Source organism: Lissotriton vulgaris, chromosome 5, assembly GCF_964263255.1.
Source record: "Lissotriton vulgaris chromosome 5, aLisVul1.2, whole genome shotgun sequence".
Taxonomy (NCBI): Eukaryota; Metazoa; Chordata; class Amphibia; order Caudata; family Salamandridae; genus Lissotriton; species Lissotriton vulgaris.
The window spans coordinates 1,150,802,544-1,150,817,726 of record NC_141693.1 but is presented as its reverse complement, the minus strand read 5'-3'; the positions used below and the strand labels follow the sequence as shown (position 1 = coordinate 1,150,817,726).

At 42.3% G+C, this 15,183-nt stretch overlaps 1 protein-coding gene across 1 annotated transcript in view; it reads right to left on the bottom strand.

Moving 5' to 3' along the window:
• Positions 1–7,079: 7,079 nt before the first annotated feature.
• Positions 7,080–15,183, bottom strand: part of LOC147712128 (sulfotransferase 1 family member D1-like) — an 84,197-nt gene continuing 76,093 nt past the window's right edge. The window contains exons 7-8 of the mRNA XM_086920291.1: positions 9,075–9,255; positions 7,080–7,540 (exon numbers count right to left, since the gene is read on the bottom strand). Coding sequence (XP_086776417.1) covers positions 7,428–7,540; positions 9,075–9,255 — 294 coding nt within the window. The 3' untranslated portion in view covers positions 7,080–7,427. The remainder of the gene's footprint in view (positions 7,541–9,074; positions 9,256–15,183) is intronic.

Below are 15,183 nucleotides of genomic sequence, written 5' to 3'. Positions count from 1 at the left end.
GACCCACCTATGTGTCACAGTGGGTGTTTTTAACGTCCTTAACACAGGCCTTGAGGGGGTTTCCACTCTCCTCGGATGCAGGATTTGGGGAGGAGGTTGGACTGCAGGCCTGATACCTGGAAAAACCATAACACGTGTTCAGTCCGTCTGAGCCTTTATTGGCTACCAGCCCCGTGGTGACAACTCCAGACAATACACTGTGTGGGAAAATTGCCATGGTAGCTTTACACTGGCTAATAGCGATCCCTCATTTTTGTGCTGAGTTCTCAATTTAAAAAACAAGTATTTTATTCCACGAGGTCCAGCTTTCTTATTTTTATAAATTGAGGCACTCTGCATTTGGATATTTCCTAACTATACAAACATGAAAAAAATGGGAAAATTTGGTTTTGCTGCTTTTTCTTGTAGCTGGTTTTAAAAATAATGTTAAATTCACTGACGCTACAATCGAGAAAGCTTCATCCACACACGCAGCAATCTTGCAGCAAAAGAGTTATAGCATGTTTTGTGCACGTCCAAAGTTTATATTAGCTTGCATCAAGAGCACAATATGCTCATTTCTTTTTTAATTTAATTTAACTATAAATAGACTTTTTTAGGTCGAGCCTAGCTGCAGCGCGTATTCACTGCTTGCTCTGCGGAGCATGTTGTAGTAGGGTATGCTGTGGAGGCCTCGCCAACTCTCTGCCCATATTTGTCATTGGCTTTTTGTCATTGTCCTTCTAAAATGCTGGCTTCAGATTGGTAAATACTCTTTTTAGTCCCTCCTTCGTACCGCCTTGTCGCCATTTGTCACCGCCCATAAGGACTGGACCTTTTACTGGTCATGCTACACGGTTTACCATGGCTAAAACCACTATTTTTTAAATTTATTTTTGATTTGCTGCATGGTAGGCTTTCACTTTAGCAGCCATGCATGTTTATTTAATTAATTTGTAGCGTGGGTCCTTTCACTTTTGCGGCCTCGCTTGTTTATTTAATTAATTTTCAATGCGGTCCACTCACTTTAGTGACCGTGCTTGGTTATTTACTCGTCCACGGTATGACTTCATGAAGTATTTTATTTATTTATAGTTTTTCAACATAAACAGCGTACATTACAATAATTGATGTTGAATAGGTACAGACATTTATGTATATAGCATTATGATATTTTCTGTCTTTCGTTTTGCACCAGTCTCGGAGTGTGACTTGAGCCCTTTCTACGTCTCCACCCTGGCGTATCTAGCCAGGCCTAAGCAATTTCAATCACATAGCGTTTAAGATATAGCATATATTGTACCATTCTGTTGTCCACTGCAATACTAATATATCATATAGTTGCACAGTCTAAGGGAGGATTCCATGATTCAGCTTATGTACATCTACCTGTATCCTATCAGGTTTGCAGGGTCCAGTACTTCAAGCAATGCTTATTTACACTGCTTGTTTTTTGACTGCTACTTAGTTAAAGATAGTTCAGTGGGTTAAAACACCCAAGAAATAAATATTTAAGAAATATACTGAAAACTGTTTTAAAAGCATAGCACAGTTCGACTTAGGCATCTTCATCATATAAGAATTGATAAATGGTATTGTACTGAAATATTTGTATAATGCTTAATATGCCTATGTTGGGTACTAAAGCTATAGCACACATTTGAAAATCAGCGACACCGCATAGGAAGTATCAGGGCTTTAGGGCAGTGAGACTGGTGTGGCCGCACTTGGGGCTGACCTGTGGAGGGGGCGCCGACCTCATGGGAGGGGGCGGGGCACTTGTTTAGCAATAACTTATGATTGGATAGATGAGGGACACTTATGCCTGGCGGTAGTGAGAAATCCAGGAGGCGGTCATGGGGTGTAGGGGTGCCAAAAATGATTCTCGCACAAGGCGCCACCAGCGCTAAAACCAGCCCTGGGGAGTGTGGTTGAGAGCGTGTCGCTTTTCTTTTGATCCTATAGGTGAAGTATTTTCATGTTGTGCTCAATGACCACCGTGGTGTGGCTAGCATGTTAAGAGAAGCAGCGCCTGGAGGTGCAAAGAGTGAAGGTATATGAGAGGTTGACAAGCAAATTATAGATATATTAAGGACTAGCCAGCTGAGCCACAGGGTCAGTGGATTGTCGTGTACCCAGACACCAAAAAGAGGCGCAATTAGAGAAGGCCCAGTAATGCATTCAGCAACCTGTGCGAGGCAGAAAGGCTGCAAAAGGATACCAAAAGGGAAAAAGTGGAATTAGTGATAAAAGCAGTAGCCATGCACAATTTTATTTTATTTATATATTTTTAAAAGGCAAGGACCCTTTCTATTGCAGGAAAGATAGATCCCATGTAGGAATTATGTGGGAAAGCATTCAAGGCTGGCAACCTGAGCAGAAACTGCATAAATGTTAAAAGGCCCATATTCCACCTCCCCCTACTAGGATGAAGAAAGCCAACATTTTGAGGAGGGGTTCATGCCCCAAGACTCTCTCAGGCTCTCAAAGGCAGAGGAGCACCAGTGGCGCTAGCTTTGGGTTGTAGCTCACACCCCAGGTAGCTGGGCACACTGCACATGCAAGAGTGAGTAACAAAGCACTTGGTAGGTTCCTGCCCTGACAACGCAAGAGTGAGTCAGCTTGCCTTATGTTACCCTGCTGTCCTCACCTCTAAATGCTCTTGTCCTTTCTAGTTCACATAACAAGGCATCCTAATGATATTTCAAAATTTCCTTTCAGTGCAACTTCCACTTTCACTAGTAGTGTGAAATGACATTTCAGGGTAAAAAAGAGACAATCTGGTGAAAGGAGACTTTACCCAGCTCCCATTATTTCGGCTTGGACAGCAGCATGCCAGATGCCACCCGTTTGGCTGTTCTCAATTTGTTAAATCTAAGCCCAGTTCGTCTCTGAGCTCCACGAATCTCAGCGGAATATTTTCCAAAACAAGTTATACTTTAAAACTATACCACATTTGCGTTTCTTTAGAAGGGCTGATGCAAGTATTGTACAGGAGCACATGCGTGTGATGTAGCTGCTATTTACCTATTGTACCTGGACACAAAATGGCACCCAGGATCCATCCCCAATATGCGTATTTCGCCCTCGCTTGTTTGCTGTTGCTGCCGCTTTAGTGTTTTGCTGCTGGCTGAATGTGTATTATTAGTGTCTATAATTTTGTTTTTAGACTACACTGTTCATTCATGGCAGCTCAAGTCGGCCGGAGGATCCTGTTTCCTACGCTAGACTCAAAGCCTTGCCTTAAATAATAGGTTTAAAATGGGGGGAGTCGACCAGGGGAACTATAAACTAACCAACACAAAACACAATTCCGATCTCCCCACACTCATTTTACAAATGTTCATAGATCTCAATAATAAATATATCCAACGACATCTATGTTGACCCAAAAACATCATATGCTGTCCTGTTACTCATACAAAAACTGATTTTTATTGATTATCATAAACATATTGTCTTTTAAATGTTTTTTCTCGTTAAGGTATGATTTTTACATTGTTCTAGACATCACTGTAAAGCATTCACATATTGATCTGACCCCCTCCTTTTTTTATTTGCTCACAACATTCGAGGTACTCAAACCACCCATTCTATCTCTCATTCAATCAACCAATCAATCAAAAATAGCTTTATTCGGGTTCAATTTGAGAATCCATAAAAGCACAGTTAAAAAGTAAGTAATCCAAGTTACATAAAACATTACATTTTTCAAATTCATTTGAGATTAGACTCAAGACCAAAGCAGAATTAATACAGAATGTTAACAATCAGTTCATTGTCAATCTAAATCTAATTGTGCTTTTTAAAAACATTGATACAATATACAGTGTCAGCTCTACCTCTAGCATTTGCAATCTTAATAAAGCTGTTCTACATTGTCTCAGTCCCCACTTCTTAAATAAAACAAATAAATACCTTCTCCTAATTTGGGTATAATATTTACAGAACAAGATACAATGTAACATTGATTGTTGGGAGACATCGTCACACGGGCACAAGATCAAGGTCTTCGACCAGGTATTTACAGCAGGGAAGATCAACAATCTGAAAAAACTCCCTCCCCTAAAGCGAGTTAGTAACATCCGCGTATAACTACTTTGCATGTACAATTAGTATTGCTGTATACCCTGGTTCTGTAACATTAATTGGTTCTGAATTACCGAGCTCTTCTTACCCTCCAATTGCCACCTTTTATTTTCTAAGAAGATGAGGCAAATTTCCTTTAGCTTTTTTCTTGAAATTGCTGCCATAGTTGGTGGATTATCAAAGAATTCTGCATGCCCAATGTCTATTAAAAAGAGTTTCACATAAATAAAACATTCAATTTTCATACTCCCATGAAGTTTCAAACAGTCCTGAATGATGTCCCTATTCAGTTCCGTCTCTTGAGACTCCCATATCTTATGCCCTAATAATATTGGGCTCACTTTAATAAGATCAGACACGTAGACTAGGCCCAACTCTTGGTGGCATACATAGGTTGAAGTGGACTTAGGGGTAGCTTATAAATAGCGTACAAAAGCATTTTCACACAACTGGATCTCACTTGTGTCCGCAATCCCCCAAATCCCTGCGCCATAAGTCACAGTGGACACGCACTTCGATCTATAGATATCCAGCAAAATATTTACTGGTCGGCCCCCAAGCTTAATAGCAAAATTTCGCACAGCTCCAATAGCGCGTGAAAATGCTAGTCTTCTCATATTGGCGGCTGCATTCCACGCGCCATTCCTGTCGAAATGTATCCCCAAATAGGAGAAAGTCTTTATATTTTCAATCTTTGTATTTGACAGGAAAATTTTACAGTGGGCTTCCCTCTTTTTGGAATGGAACATGCTAAAGGTTTTGCTAATATTGATTTTTAAGCCTCTCGCATTCATGTAGTCTGAGAAAGCCGTAAGGGATCTCTGAAGGCCCACTTGGATCCTTGCCATAATAACGGCGTCATCTGCGTACAGCAGTATTGGGGCAGAGTTTCCTCCAACTTGTGGATAATCCTGTTTGTCTTGTATTAAGTGGGATGCTATACTATTAATATATAAATTAAATAAAAAAGTATGCATCCCTGGCGGACTCCTTTTTTTTATAGGAAATTTAGAGGTACACTCTCCTTTAGTGCCAAAACGAACCTTAGCGCCAGCTCCTCTATATAATTATATAATAAAACTAAGTAGGCTTGTTGCAACTCCCATGTGGGAGAGTGTCTCCCATAAAATTGTGTGACTTAAGCAGTCAAACGCCGAACTTAAGTCCACAAATGTTAAAAACAACGTATCCCCTTTCGCAACCACATGCTTACAAAATAATTATGGCTAGATTTAGTTCTTGTTCCACTGTGCCTAACCCTGCTTTAAAACCATATTGAAATTTCGATAGGACACCTGTATCCTCCGCCCATACTTGTAATCGGTTTAAAATGACTCTACCCGCCACTTTCATTAAAGAATCTAACAATGAAATTGGCCTATAACATTTTGGGTCATTACGGTCGCCCTTCTTAAAAATAGGGACCACAACAGCTTCCTGCCATTTTAAAAAGAACCCCTTTTTTTGGCACAATTTAAAACATTTGTCAAAAGAGGCGCCCACAATTTGATATTAGATTTGTAGATATCAACAGGGACCCCAACTGGCCCTGGGGCCTTATCCCCCGAGCTCTCACAAATAGCTACTTCCACCTCAGATAATTCAAAATTAATATCCAGTGGGAATAAACCCTCTCATTCATACTCATACATCCATATTCAGTCTCCCTTAAGCACATATTTAAAACATTGCAAAGTTATCCGGTCCTAGTGAATCACCCAAAGTAAACTCATTTTAAACACAATCTTCAGAAGATTACTTATTTCGACGTATAGGCACACACTTTGCTATGAGAAGTGGACCCCTTCATAATTCATGTAAGTAACTACCATGGTTCTCATTCTTGGCAGGTGACACAGAGCCAGGTTTGGTCTGCACCAGAGGGCACATATGCAGGGGTGTAACAAAGGACCCTGCAGCCCCTGCGGCTCAGGGGGGGCAGCCTTTTAGGGGGCCCCCAACCCATCAAGAAGCCCACACTCAGCCCTCGGCTTATAAATATCTGCGAGATATACGATACTGGGGAGGCCCCTCCTCACATTCTACAACTACATTGGCTGCATATTAGGCAGAGAGTGAAGTTCAAGGGCCTTTGCATCGTCCATAAATCTCTCTATGGCCTAGTCCCAACATACATAAAGGAACGCCTGGAGGCTTACTTACCTGGCCGTACACTACGGTCCTCTCTGGCCTGTCGCCTATCTTGCCATTGATATAACCTCACCTCGAAAGGAGGCAGCTCCTTCTCTGACTTAGCTCCCCAGCTTTGGAATGCGCTACCTGAGCGTCTCCGGGACGAACCCGCCATGCTTAGCTTCAGGAAACAGCTCAAAACCCTCCTATTTAAAGAATCACTAACCATAGATTAGTGCGCGTTCATCATCGTGTCGTTTAGCAGCCCACCTTTCTCCCCCCTGAGCGCTGAGAGACCTGGAGGTGATTCAGCGCTATACAAGGAAAAATTAACATTAACATTCTGCAGGTGGGCCCCACCATGTTGCGTTATGCCACTGCACATATGGCACACAAGCATACATTTGGCTTACACTGCAAACACTCTTCTTTATGCACCTCTAACTATGAATGGCTTTTATATACTATGCTTGCTCATGCAGCTAAAGTCCTTGGTTAATATTTTCTAGAGTATTGTTTTAAATAAACAATATTTCGAAGTGTACAAGCAGACAGTAGACATGTAATAATAAAGAATAACAAGCATTAGAAATAGTTCTGGCTTGCATTTTGAGTCCTGACTAATTCATTTTAAAACGCCTGCAGCAATGAAAAAAACATTACAAAACCAAAAATAATAGTTTTCCGTATACAGTACATATATGAACTAAACAATGTAATGTGTGATTAATAAGTGTGATTTTGCAGTGAAAATGGTCCCTCACGCATTGCAAAGCCAGAACTCCTACATGATGAGGTAGGGAGGAAATACTTCTGTGGCTGGAGCCAAAACCTACTCTATGTATGTTTAAAAAAACATGAGAACAGAAAATAAGGTAGACAACTTCACTGTCAGGGCTGATGTAAAAAGGAAATTAAAATATTTCAATTTGGTATTTGTCTACAGCAGTGAATCGGAGACCTAGCATCCTTAACTCAAAAATGAAATGTATCTACGAATGGATTTCTTATGAGAAAAGAAAATCTAATTTGCCATAATATTAATAAATACCAGAGGAAAAGTGTAGAAATGTATTAGAGGTAAACAGGAGCAACTAGGAGGGAGATTAGACATCTGATCGTTTGAGAAATGTTTTATTCTCCTTTCGGATTTAAGCTAAAAATATTACAAGTCACTGAATCAATATCTAGTCAAAATATGGTTGTGGGAGAGCCGCATTTGGCGCTCATATCTCTGTCCGGAATCGCAGCGTGCTTCCTGCCATTTTCCTCTCATAATCTTCATCAAACGTCTCATTCTGGGCAACCGTGAACATGTTCTTCCAGTCTCCGGCAATCCCTGTGTGGAAAGACAGAGTCAATGGGCAATACAATGTTACTTAGTAAGCCCTGTTCCAAAGGCTTTTGCAGTATTTTTGCATTGCTCCAAGACAGGGTAGGAATGGGACAGAAAATAGACTCGGCCACAAAAATAGAAGTGACACCTATCAGATAGATAAAAGAATGGCCCACATTTGCAGATCAGGGCAGTTCAGGACTTATCCTGATGGGTTGCATAGGTGTTTTGCTAGGTATGGGAGAGTGCATGCATTTGAGCTTGCAGCAGGCAATGTGGTAATATCAGGGAAATCAACAGTAAATACCAGTCCACCAGACCATAAACCAGGCTCACAAACAGCAAAGAAAACTAAACTGACCACACACTGACTCGTTAGATTAGCCCTTAAGGCACTGCCGGAACATCTTGAAGCCAGTCCAAGCATCCTCTAAGAGCGACCATAAACTCGCAATGCGTGTTGTGGTGCTGTAGATGCACACCATAAGCAGAAGCAGTTCTCCACCTAAACATGGGACTTACCTAGATGGCATAATATATTATGGAAGTAAATTCCCACAATCCTTCTGTAACACAGCCCACGCCTACTCTCCGTTTTGTTTGTATGCCTTGCATCCATCTTATGCACCAGTACATCACACATATGGTCTTAGTGGTGCATGAATTCCAGTTATGCGTTCAATTACATTATTTGACAGGGCTTCCTAATATACATTGTGACAGGATAGGCAATTAAGTCATACTCATACGTTATTCTAGGTCAATGGGTGTTCACCAAAATAACCACTTTTTGGCCATTCTTCTGGGTATGCTACCAGAATATTGCCTGATGTAAATATTGCATAGTAAATATCTTTTTCAGAAATATCATCCCAATCAGTATAGATTTTTTAATATTATCTATTTCCAATGGGGCTATATTTTTGTAAATGATATTTAGGACACAATATTCACATCATTAAATAATATTGACAATGATATTCTGACATATAACCTCTTTCTGTGTTGTTCAACGTTCCAGATAGTTCAATTAAAAGGAGCTATGGGCTGAAGTGGGGAATACTAAGATTCAGAGAAACCACAAATACCATTTTTCCCATAACCATATCAACTGCTAGACACAGGTGAATGGACAGGAATGAAGAAAAACAGGTGAAAATAAGCTCAGAAACACCTATTGTTATTCACATTTCGGTTTGCCTACCTCAGAATGGACCTGTATGCCCACATCCCAGAATTACTGATAACCAAGGCCAGTACATCTGGGTGCAAATATACCAATGCAAGGCATTAGCGAAACTGTTGTATCTGGGCCCTAAAAGATCTCTGCCATTTGGGTAGTAATGACTTATCTAGCACGCAATAGAAGCGCTAAATGACTCTTCTCCTGAGGATTCATTTTCCAATAGTTTAGTAGCACCGAGGAAAAAGCATCATACCCACAGAGACTAGAAAGTCAAACGGAAGAAATCTATTTTGTGTACGGTGCGTTCTCCATCTATTTTGTCCTGCTGCCTTGAGGTTAGGTTAGGCTTACCTTTTCTCATGAAAGGAGACACATTGTGGTCCATTAGCGTGTCCGGTATTGCCTCATAGTTTGCCATGGGGTTGTTCTTCATCTCTTGGAAGGATGTGTGGTGCAAAATCTTCTCCAAAACGTCATCTGACACTTCACGCTCCAGGAAGTGTAGCACTTTCAGGACCTCACGTCTAGGATCCTGAGAAGCCGACACGGAAAATGTGTTATTCAGCAAAGCAGGTTACAATATTACTGGGAGATTAATCACCAGAAATTATCTGGAGAAAAAAATCCTGGTCGCCAGTAAATACAGTCATCCATTTTAGGTGTAATCTGGGAAAAATGCATTCTATTTTGCTTGTTCTGATCCAGCATTTTTTCGTATGCAGCCTAACTCGAAAACAAAACAGACTATACTTTTGATACGACATAAAGACTTTAGATCGAGGAACACTAACATAATAAACCAAGTATTTCAATTTTAATGTGCATACATCATTTGTATGTCTTATTGCTCATTTAAAGTTTTCTAGATGTAAATTTGTTTGCTAATTATTCTAGTGCTTGTAAGGTATTTATAAAATACTTCTCCTAATGAAATCCACTAACGTAGTCAGATGTTTAATCTTCGGAAGATCCCAACGACAAATGGTGTTATTTACACATGATTTGAATAGATGGCCCAGTCAACATAAGTTTGACACATGGTTCATACCATTTACACGGGCGATTGGCAGGGACATATTAAGGATTTTGGGGGCCCGGGGCCATACGTATTTTGTAAGCCCCTGCTGGAAACATCTTGAATTTATGATCCAATTTCATTTATTTTTTGTCCTCTTTGGTCAGGTCACTGACAGTGGCCAGGCACAATAGTCAAACTCTAAATGTGTTTACATCTAAAATTCAGGGAAAGTGACCTGTGTTTTCAATATTGTAACACAGCAGCAGCTAATTTATATTACTCAAATAATTACTGTGACACTCATTTCTCATATGTGACGTCCTGTTTTGATCTATAAGAACATTTTTTTATGGATTTTGCATGAAACATAAAGACATTTCTCTGCAGAATGCCTGTAAGAGACTCTCACACATTACCTACTTTAAAAATAAATTAAAGGAAAACAGTATTTAAAACACACTGTTTAAAGAATTATTCAAGGTCATTAGGGCAAGACTCTGCAGAATAGATGGCTTTGTAAGAGAGACCTTGTTGTGACCGTATTTTTGGCTCTATTTCTGAGTGATGGTGACTTTAAGCTTACTACCATCCTGAATCTCTATTCTTGGCTTGTGTTGGTCCTTTTCAGGCCTTTTGCCAGACCTAGAAGCATAAACTAGAAGATAGCTGCTTTATATGACGATAGATCCCTTATTCTTGACTCTAATCCATCTATTGCCTATTGGCTTTGACATAATTATGTGTCCTTTCGAGGGTGGATCCTGTAGTCCTGACTTTATATTACATATTGGTATGGTTTGTGTACGTACTCTGATAGAGCTAAGTGTTATTTCATCCTTCTCAGGCCTACAAGGCCCAGACTCCATTTTGCTTTCTGTCCCTGCAGACTGAGATGCTTGCAGGGTAAAGGTGATGTTTTAGTTATGAGGTGTTGTTCCCCCTTTGCAAACTGGAGAGAACCGGCCAGAGCTGAATCTAATCAAGAAGTGTCCCTGGGCTCAAGTCTCTAGACGAAACAAGCAGCTGATCACTGTGGGAGCGTCTAGAGCAAGGAGCCTGGTGCATGGACCTGGTGGGAGGAGGCTACTGGCTGGAACTTTCCACTAGAGGAGCGCATTCCATATTAGCGAAGTGCAGGAGAGGAGGTGTGTCAGTCGGTTCTTGTAGAGAGAGAAGTAAGATGGTTTTTGGAGCTGAAGAGAACAGTTCAGTTCAATTGGTTTTCTGGAATGGAGAGAGAAGGCAGATAATTGCTGAAGCTGGAGAGAGCAGTCAGATGAACGAAGTTGGAACTGTCAGCTGGAGCTGCCAGTTTATCAGGATGCATTAAAGCAGTTACCAGTCAGATGGAGGAGTTGTAGCTGCCAGTTGGAGCAGTTGAGCCAGAGGAGTGAAGCTGTGGTGACGGAGGGAGAGAGAGAGCCCTGATTCCACCAGAGAGAGAGGGAGAAATATTCCTCCTAATAGGGTGAGGTATTCTAAACTAGTTTGCTATACACTTACACCTTAATCTTGTCTTTTATTTCCTAGGCTAAATTCCCCTTCTGTATTGCTAATCCTTTTTCTTTCAGCGGGGTGCAGTCTATTTACAGTCCGTGTTAGTTACATGTGGATGTGGTATAGTAATAAAGCTTTACAGAGACCCCGCAGATCTGTGTATGTGTCTATTCAAATTTTACTTTTCAGGCTATGTGTTATAGTATAGTGTTATATTGTTATTGTTATTGTAATAAAGATACCCCAGTTCTTAGTGAACCAGCGTATGCCTTGTTCTTATATAGTGCAGGTAAACTGTTCTTCTAGTCAGGTGTCAGTGCACGAACGGAAGCGACCCCGATCAGGTAAGTGACCACTGAATAATTAGGGAGAGAGGAGCCCTTGAACTAGGGAATAAGTTGTACACCATGTAATTCGGCCTTTATTCATAATATCGTAGTATTGTACCTCTAGTGAATAGTGAGAGAAACTTCCCAACATAGAGAGAGAGAGCTAATGGTATTCATAGGAAAGTGATTGTCGTTGTGATGCGGCGTTAAAGAGAGCACCAGGGAGGGTACTGGTGTGGATACCCACAGGATTGTGGCTTGTGATGTAAGTAAGAGAGCACCAGGGGGGATACTGGTGTTTATACCCACAGGATTGTGGCTTGTAATGTACGTAAGAGAGCACCAGGGGGGATACTGGTGTTTATACCCACAAGATTGTGGCTTGTAAGGAAATAGACAGAGTACCAGGGGGGATACTGGTATTTATACCCACAAGATTGTGGCTTGAGTGAGCACTGGTTGTGGTCAGTGTGTAATGGTATATAATCAGAACTGCCCCAGGGTAGATTAGTCTGGGCCCATCTGGTTGCAAGACTATATTGTGTGAGTGTGGTGTCGGGCATGGACGTCCTTAGTAATCAGTGAGTATTCCTAGTAATCCCTATAGATTTAGTGGTGTTTCTGATGATATGAGCTTGTATATTGCTAATTCCCCATCCTCAGGTAGGTACCCAGGTGCCTGGATAGATGGGTCCTGAGGAGGGAGGTGGTTACGTTTCGGCTGGGTTGGTGGTGCTCTGGTGAGCTGATTCTATCTGGTCCGAAAATCCGGTCTTTACAGACCTCTTAAAGGCTGGAGCCCTGGGCCAGAGCCCACTTTGCCCATGCCTTAAAACGTCTCTGGCGATTGGTGGAGAACAGCTGCAGCGGAAAAGGTGTAATGTACAGTACAGCCTTAGAAACATCTTTCTCTTTAGTGATGGTAATAGGAGGAATGTTATCACACACAATAAAGCAGCCTATCTGACAGCCAACTGTACAGTCAGCTGGTAATTGCCAGTTCACCCAATGGGAAGAACAAGTCCCACATTACAAAGTGTAAAGACAGGCGATCAAAAGTTTCAGTCACAAAAGACACATCCACTAGGCAGCTAAATCATGTTTTTATATGCAGCCTCTTCTGCCCATCCCAAACACGGACATATTCGTACAAAGGGAGTATACGACTTGAATTATGCGCAAAGATTGTATGGTGTTCCCAAACCTTTTAGCTAATCTTTTGGAATTGGAAAACTGAGCCTCCTTTTAGAATTGAAAAACTGTTACTGAATCAACTGAGGAGCTTATAAGCAAAACTAAATTCTGGTGTAAACAGCTCTCAGGTAATAGGGCCTTAGCGTCCCCCCATATTATCATGGCTGGACAGGTGGGCTGGGTGGGTATAAGCCCCTCATATAAGGATCTAAGGATTTGTCAGAACTTGTACAACCCACTTGCACTGCAGAAAGTTGAAGATCAATATTGGTTGCTCGTGAAGCAGTGTTAGGTCATGACAATGCAGATGAACTGCCATCCTGCATAGCTGGCAAGTCACCTTAATGGGTGGAGCTATAAGCATGCTTGCTGTACACACTCATAGAAGGTGGAAGCAGGCACCCAATGACTAACTCCAGATCAATGTTTTGCAAAAATATTACTTTAGACATTTTTATTTTAGGAACAAAGTTAAACTCAGTTACAAGTAAGTAATACTTTAAAAAGGCAATAGAACTATTTTATTGTCTTGAAAATACTTTTGTTATTGTCAATCCGAAATAGTACCAGATGGTACTGACACAAGATAGACAGTTGTAGGTAAATCCAGAAAATGCAATGCAATCCTAAGGAAGTAAAACAAGATTATACATCAGCAGGTAAGTACACAACTTACTTTTCCAGTGTTTGGTTTTTTTTTAAGGCCTGCACTGGGCAAGGGCCAGTTTAAGGTGGGCCCTGCACCGCCAGCTGCACTTGGGCAGCCGTGTGGAGGGTTCACAGAGCCCAAGACTAGACAATGGAGACTGGGGGCATCTGAAGACTTGTGGAGTTCAGTATCTATGCCCCCGCGGTTGATACCGGCGATGTTGTCCTACTTTCACAGTTGGCTGAGAGCAATAGGGATGAATGGGAGTCAGTAAGCCACCAACGCTGGGACTTTTGCGGTCGTTTTCAGCGAGTCACTGTAGGCTGAAGGAAAGCATCACCAGACCAGCAGTCACTGTCTTGGGAATGGAGATGCGCACGAGTTGGAGAAGTTTCTCCGAGGTTGGCCCACCTTGGAGAGGCTGCTGTTGAGCAGGCGGGGCAGAAGGAGGCCGACAGCCCCACGTGGAGGGAGGTACGGGCTCTCGGCAATTAAGCTGTGGGCCAAGAGGATCCCTCTAGGTCATAGGAGTAGTCCAGCAGCGGTGCTTTCTTCTGGCAGGGCAGAGTCATATCGATACAAGTGTCCATCCTCTACCGCTGCGCTATAGAGGTTCTTTTAGCAGTAGTGAGTCGTGTCGACACCGCTGGACTCCGGAGACTAGAGCCCTAGCTCAAAGGAAGAATCTTGGAGATTGGTTGAAGGCTGGAATGTCTCCAGGGTTTCTTTGGAGGCCTGGCAGGGTTTTGGGAAGGACAGCAGGTCCAGTTGCCGAGCCGGCTAGAGGAGGTGGGGTTCTTGCGACTTCTGTCTGCACTGATTCCGTTCATGGTCCGACAACGGTCTTATTCCGTCTTTTTCTTTGGTCCGTTGAATCTGAGGTATAAGGTTCAGGGGAGCCCTTAAATATCAAATTTAAGACCGTTACTGAGTTTGGGGAGCAGCAGGATGACCACACCCTTTGGGTGCTCCCTACCTTTGGGGAGGAGGGGCACATCCCTGTTCCTATTGGGCCTAATTCTCCAATTCAAGATGGAGAATTTCTAAGAAAGGGGTTCACCTAATGTCCTGGAGACCCTAGGGGTGTGCCGGGCTGAGGTGGACACTCCTATTCTGGTTACTAATTTTCACGCCTGTCCTTCTGCCAAAAGTGGGGACCGAACAGTGGGGTGGGCATCTCCACTAGTTGGAGCTGCCCAAAAAGGCATATAACAAGGTGACAGCATTTGAGACGCACTGCCAAGGGTTGCTGTTCCTTCCAGGGGGAGGTGTAAAGCACCTCCACCAAGCAGGCTTTATTCCTGACCTCGGGTAGCACAAAGGTTCTTACCCCATGAGGTCAGCGTCCTGTGTGTTGGTGTCTGACTGGCAGGGACCAGTCAGCCAGTACACCAGATGTCGGTAATTTTTCAGGGAGCATCTCTAAGATTCCTTCTGAGTGCATTTATAATAAATCCAACCCTGGCATCAGTGTGGGTTTATTATGCAGAGAAGGTTGGTACCAAACCTCCCAGTTTTCAGTAAAGTCATCATGGAGCTGTGTTGTTCGTAATGACAAACTCCCAAACCATGGCTTCACTGCACTTATTTATCTGTGGATGGTTCAGACTGTGTAGGGTCATATTGCTCATGGAGTTATGCCATCAACTGTGGTATGGTACACCCTGCCTTAGGGTGGTAAGGCTAGATCGAGTGGAGACTTACCCATGCCACAGGCAGTGTTGGTGGGCATGGCACACACGGATGTGTGCTATGTTGACTCTTTAATTTGGT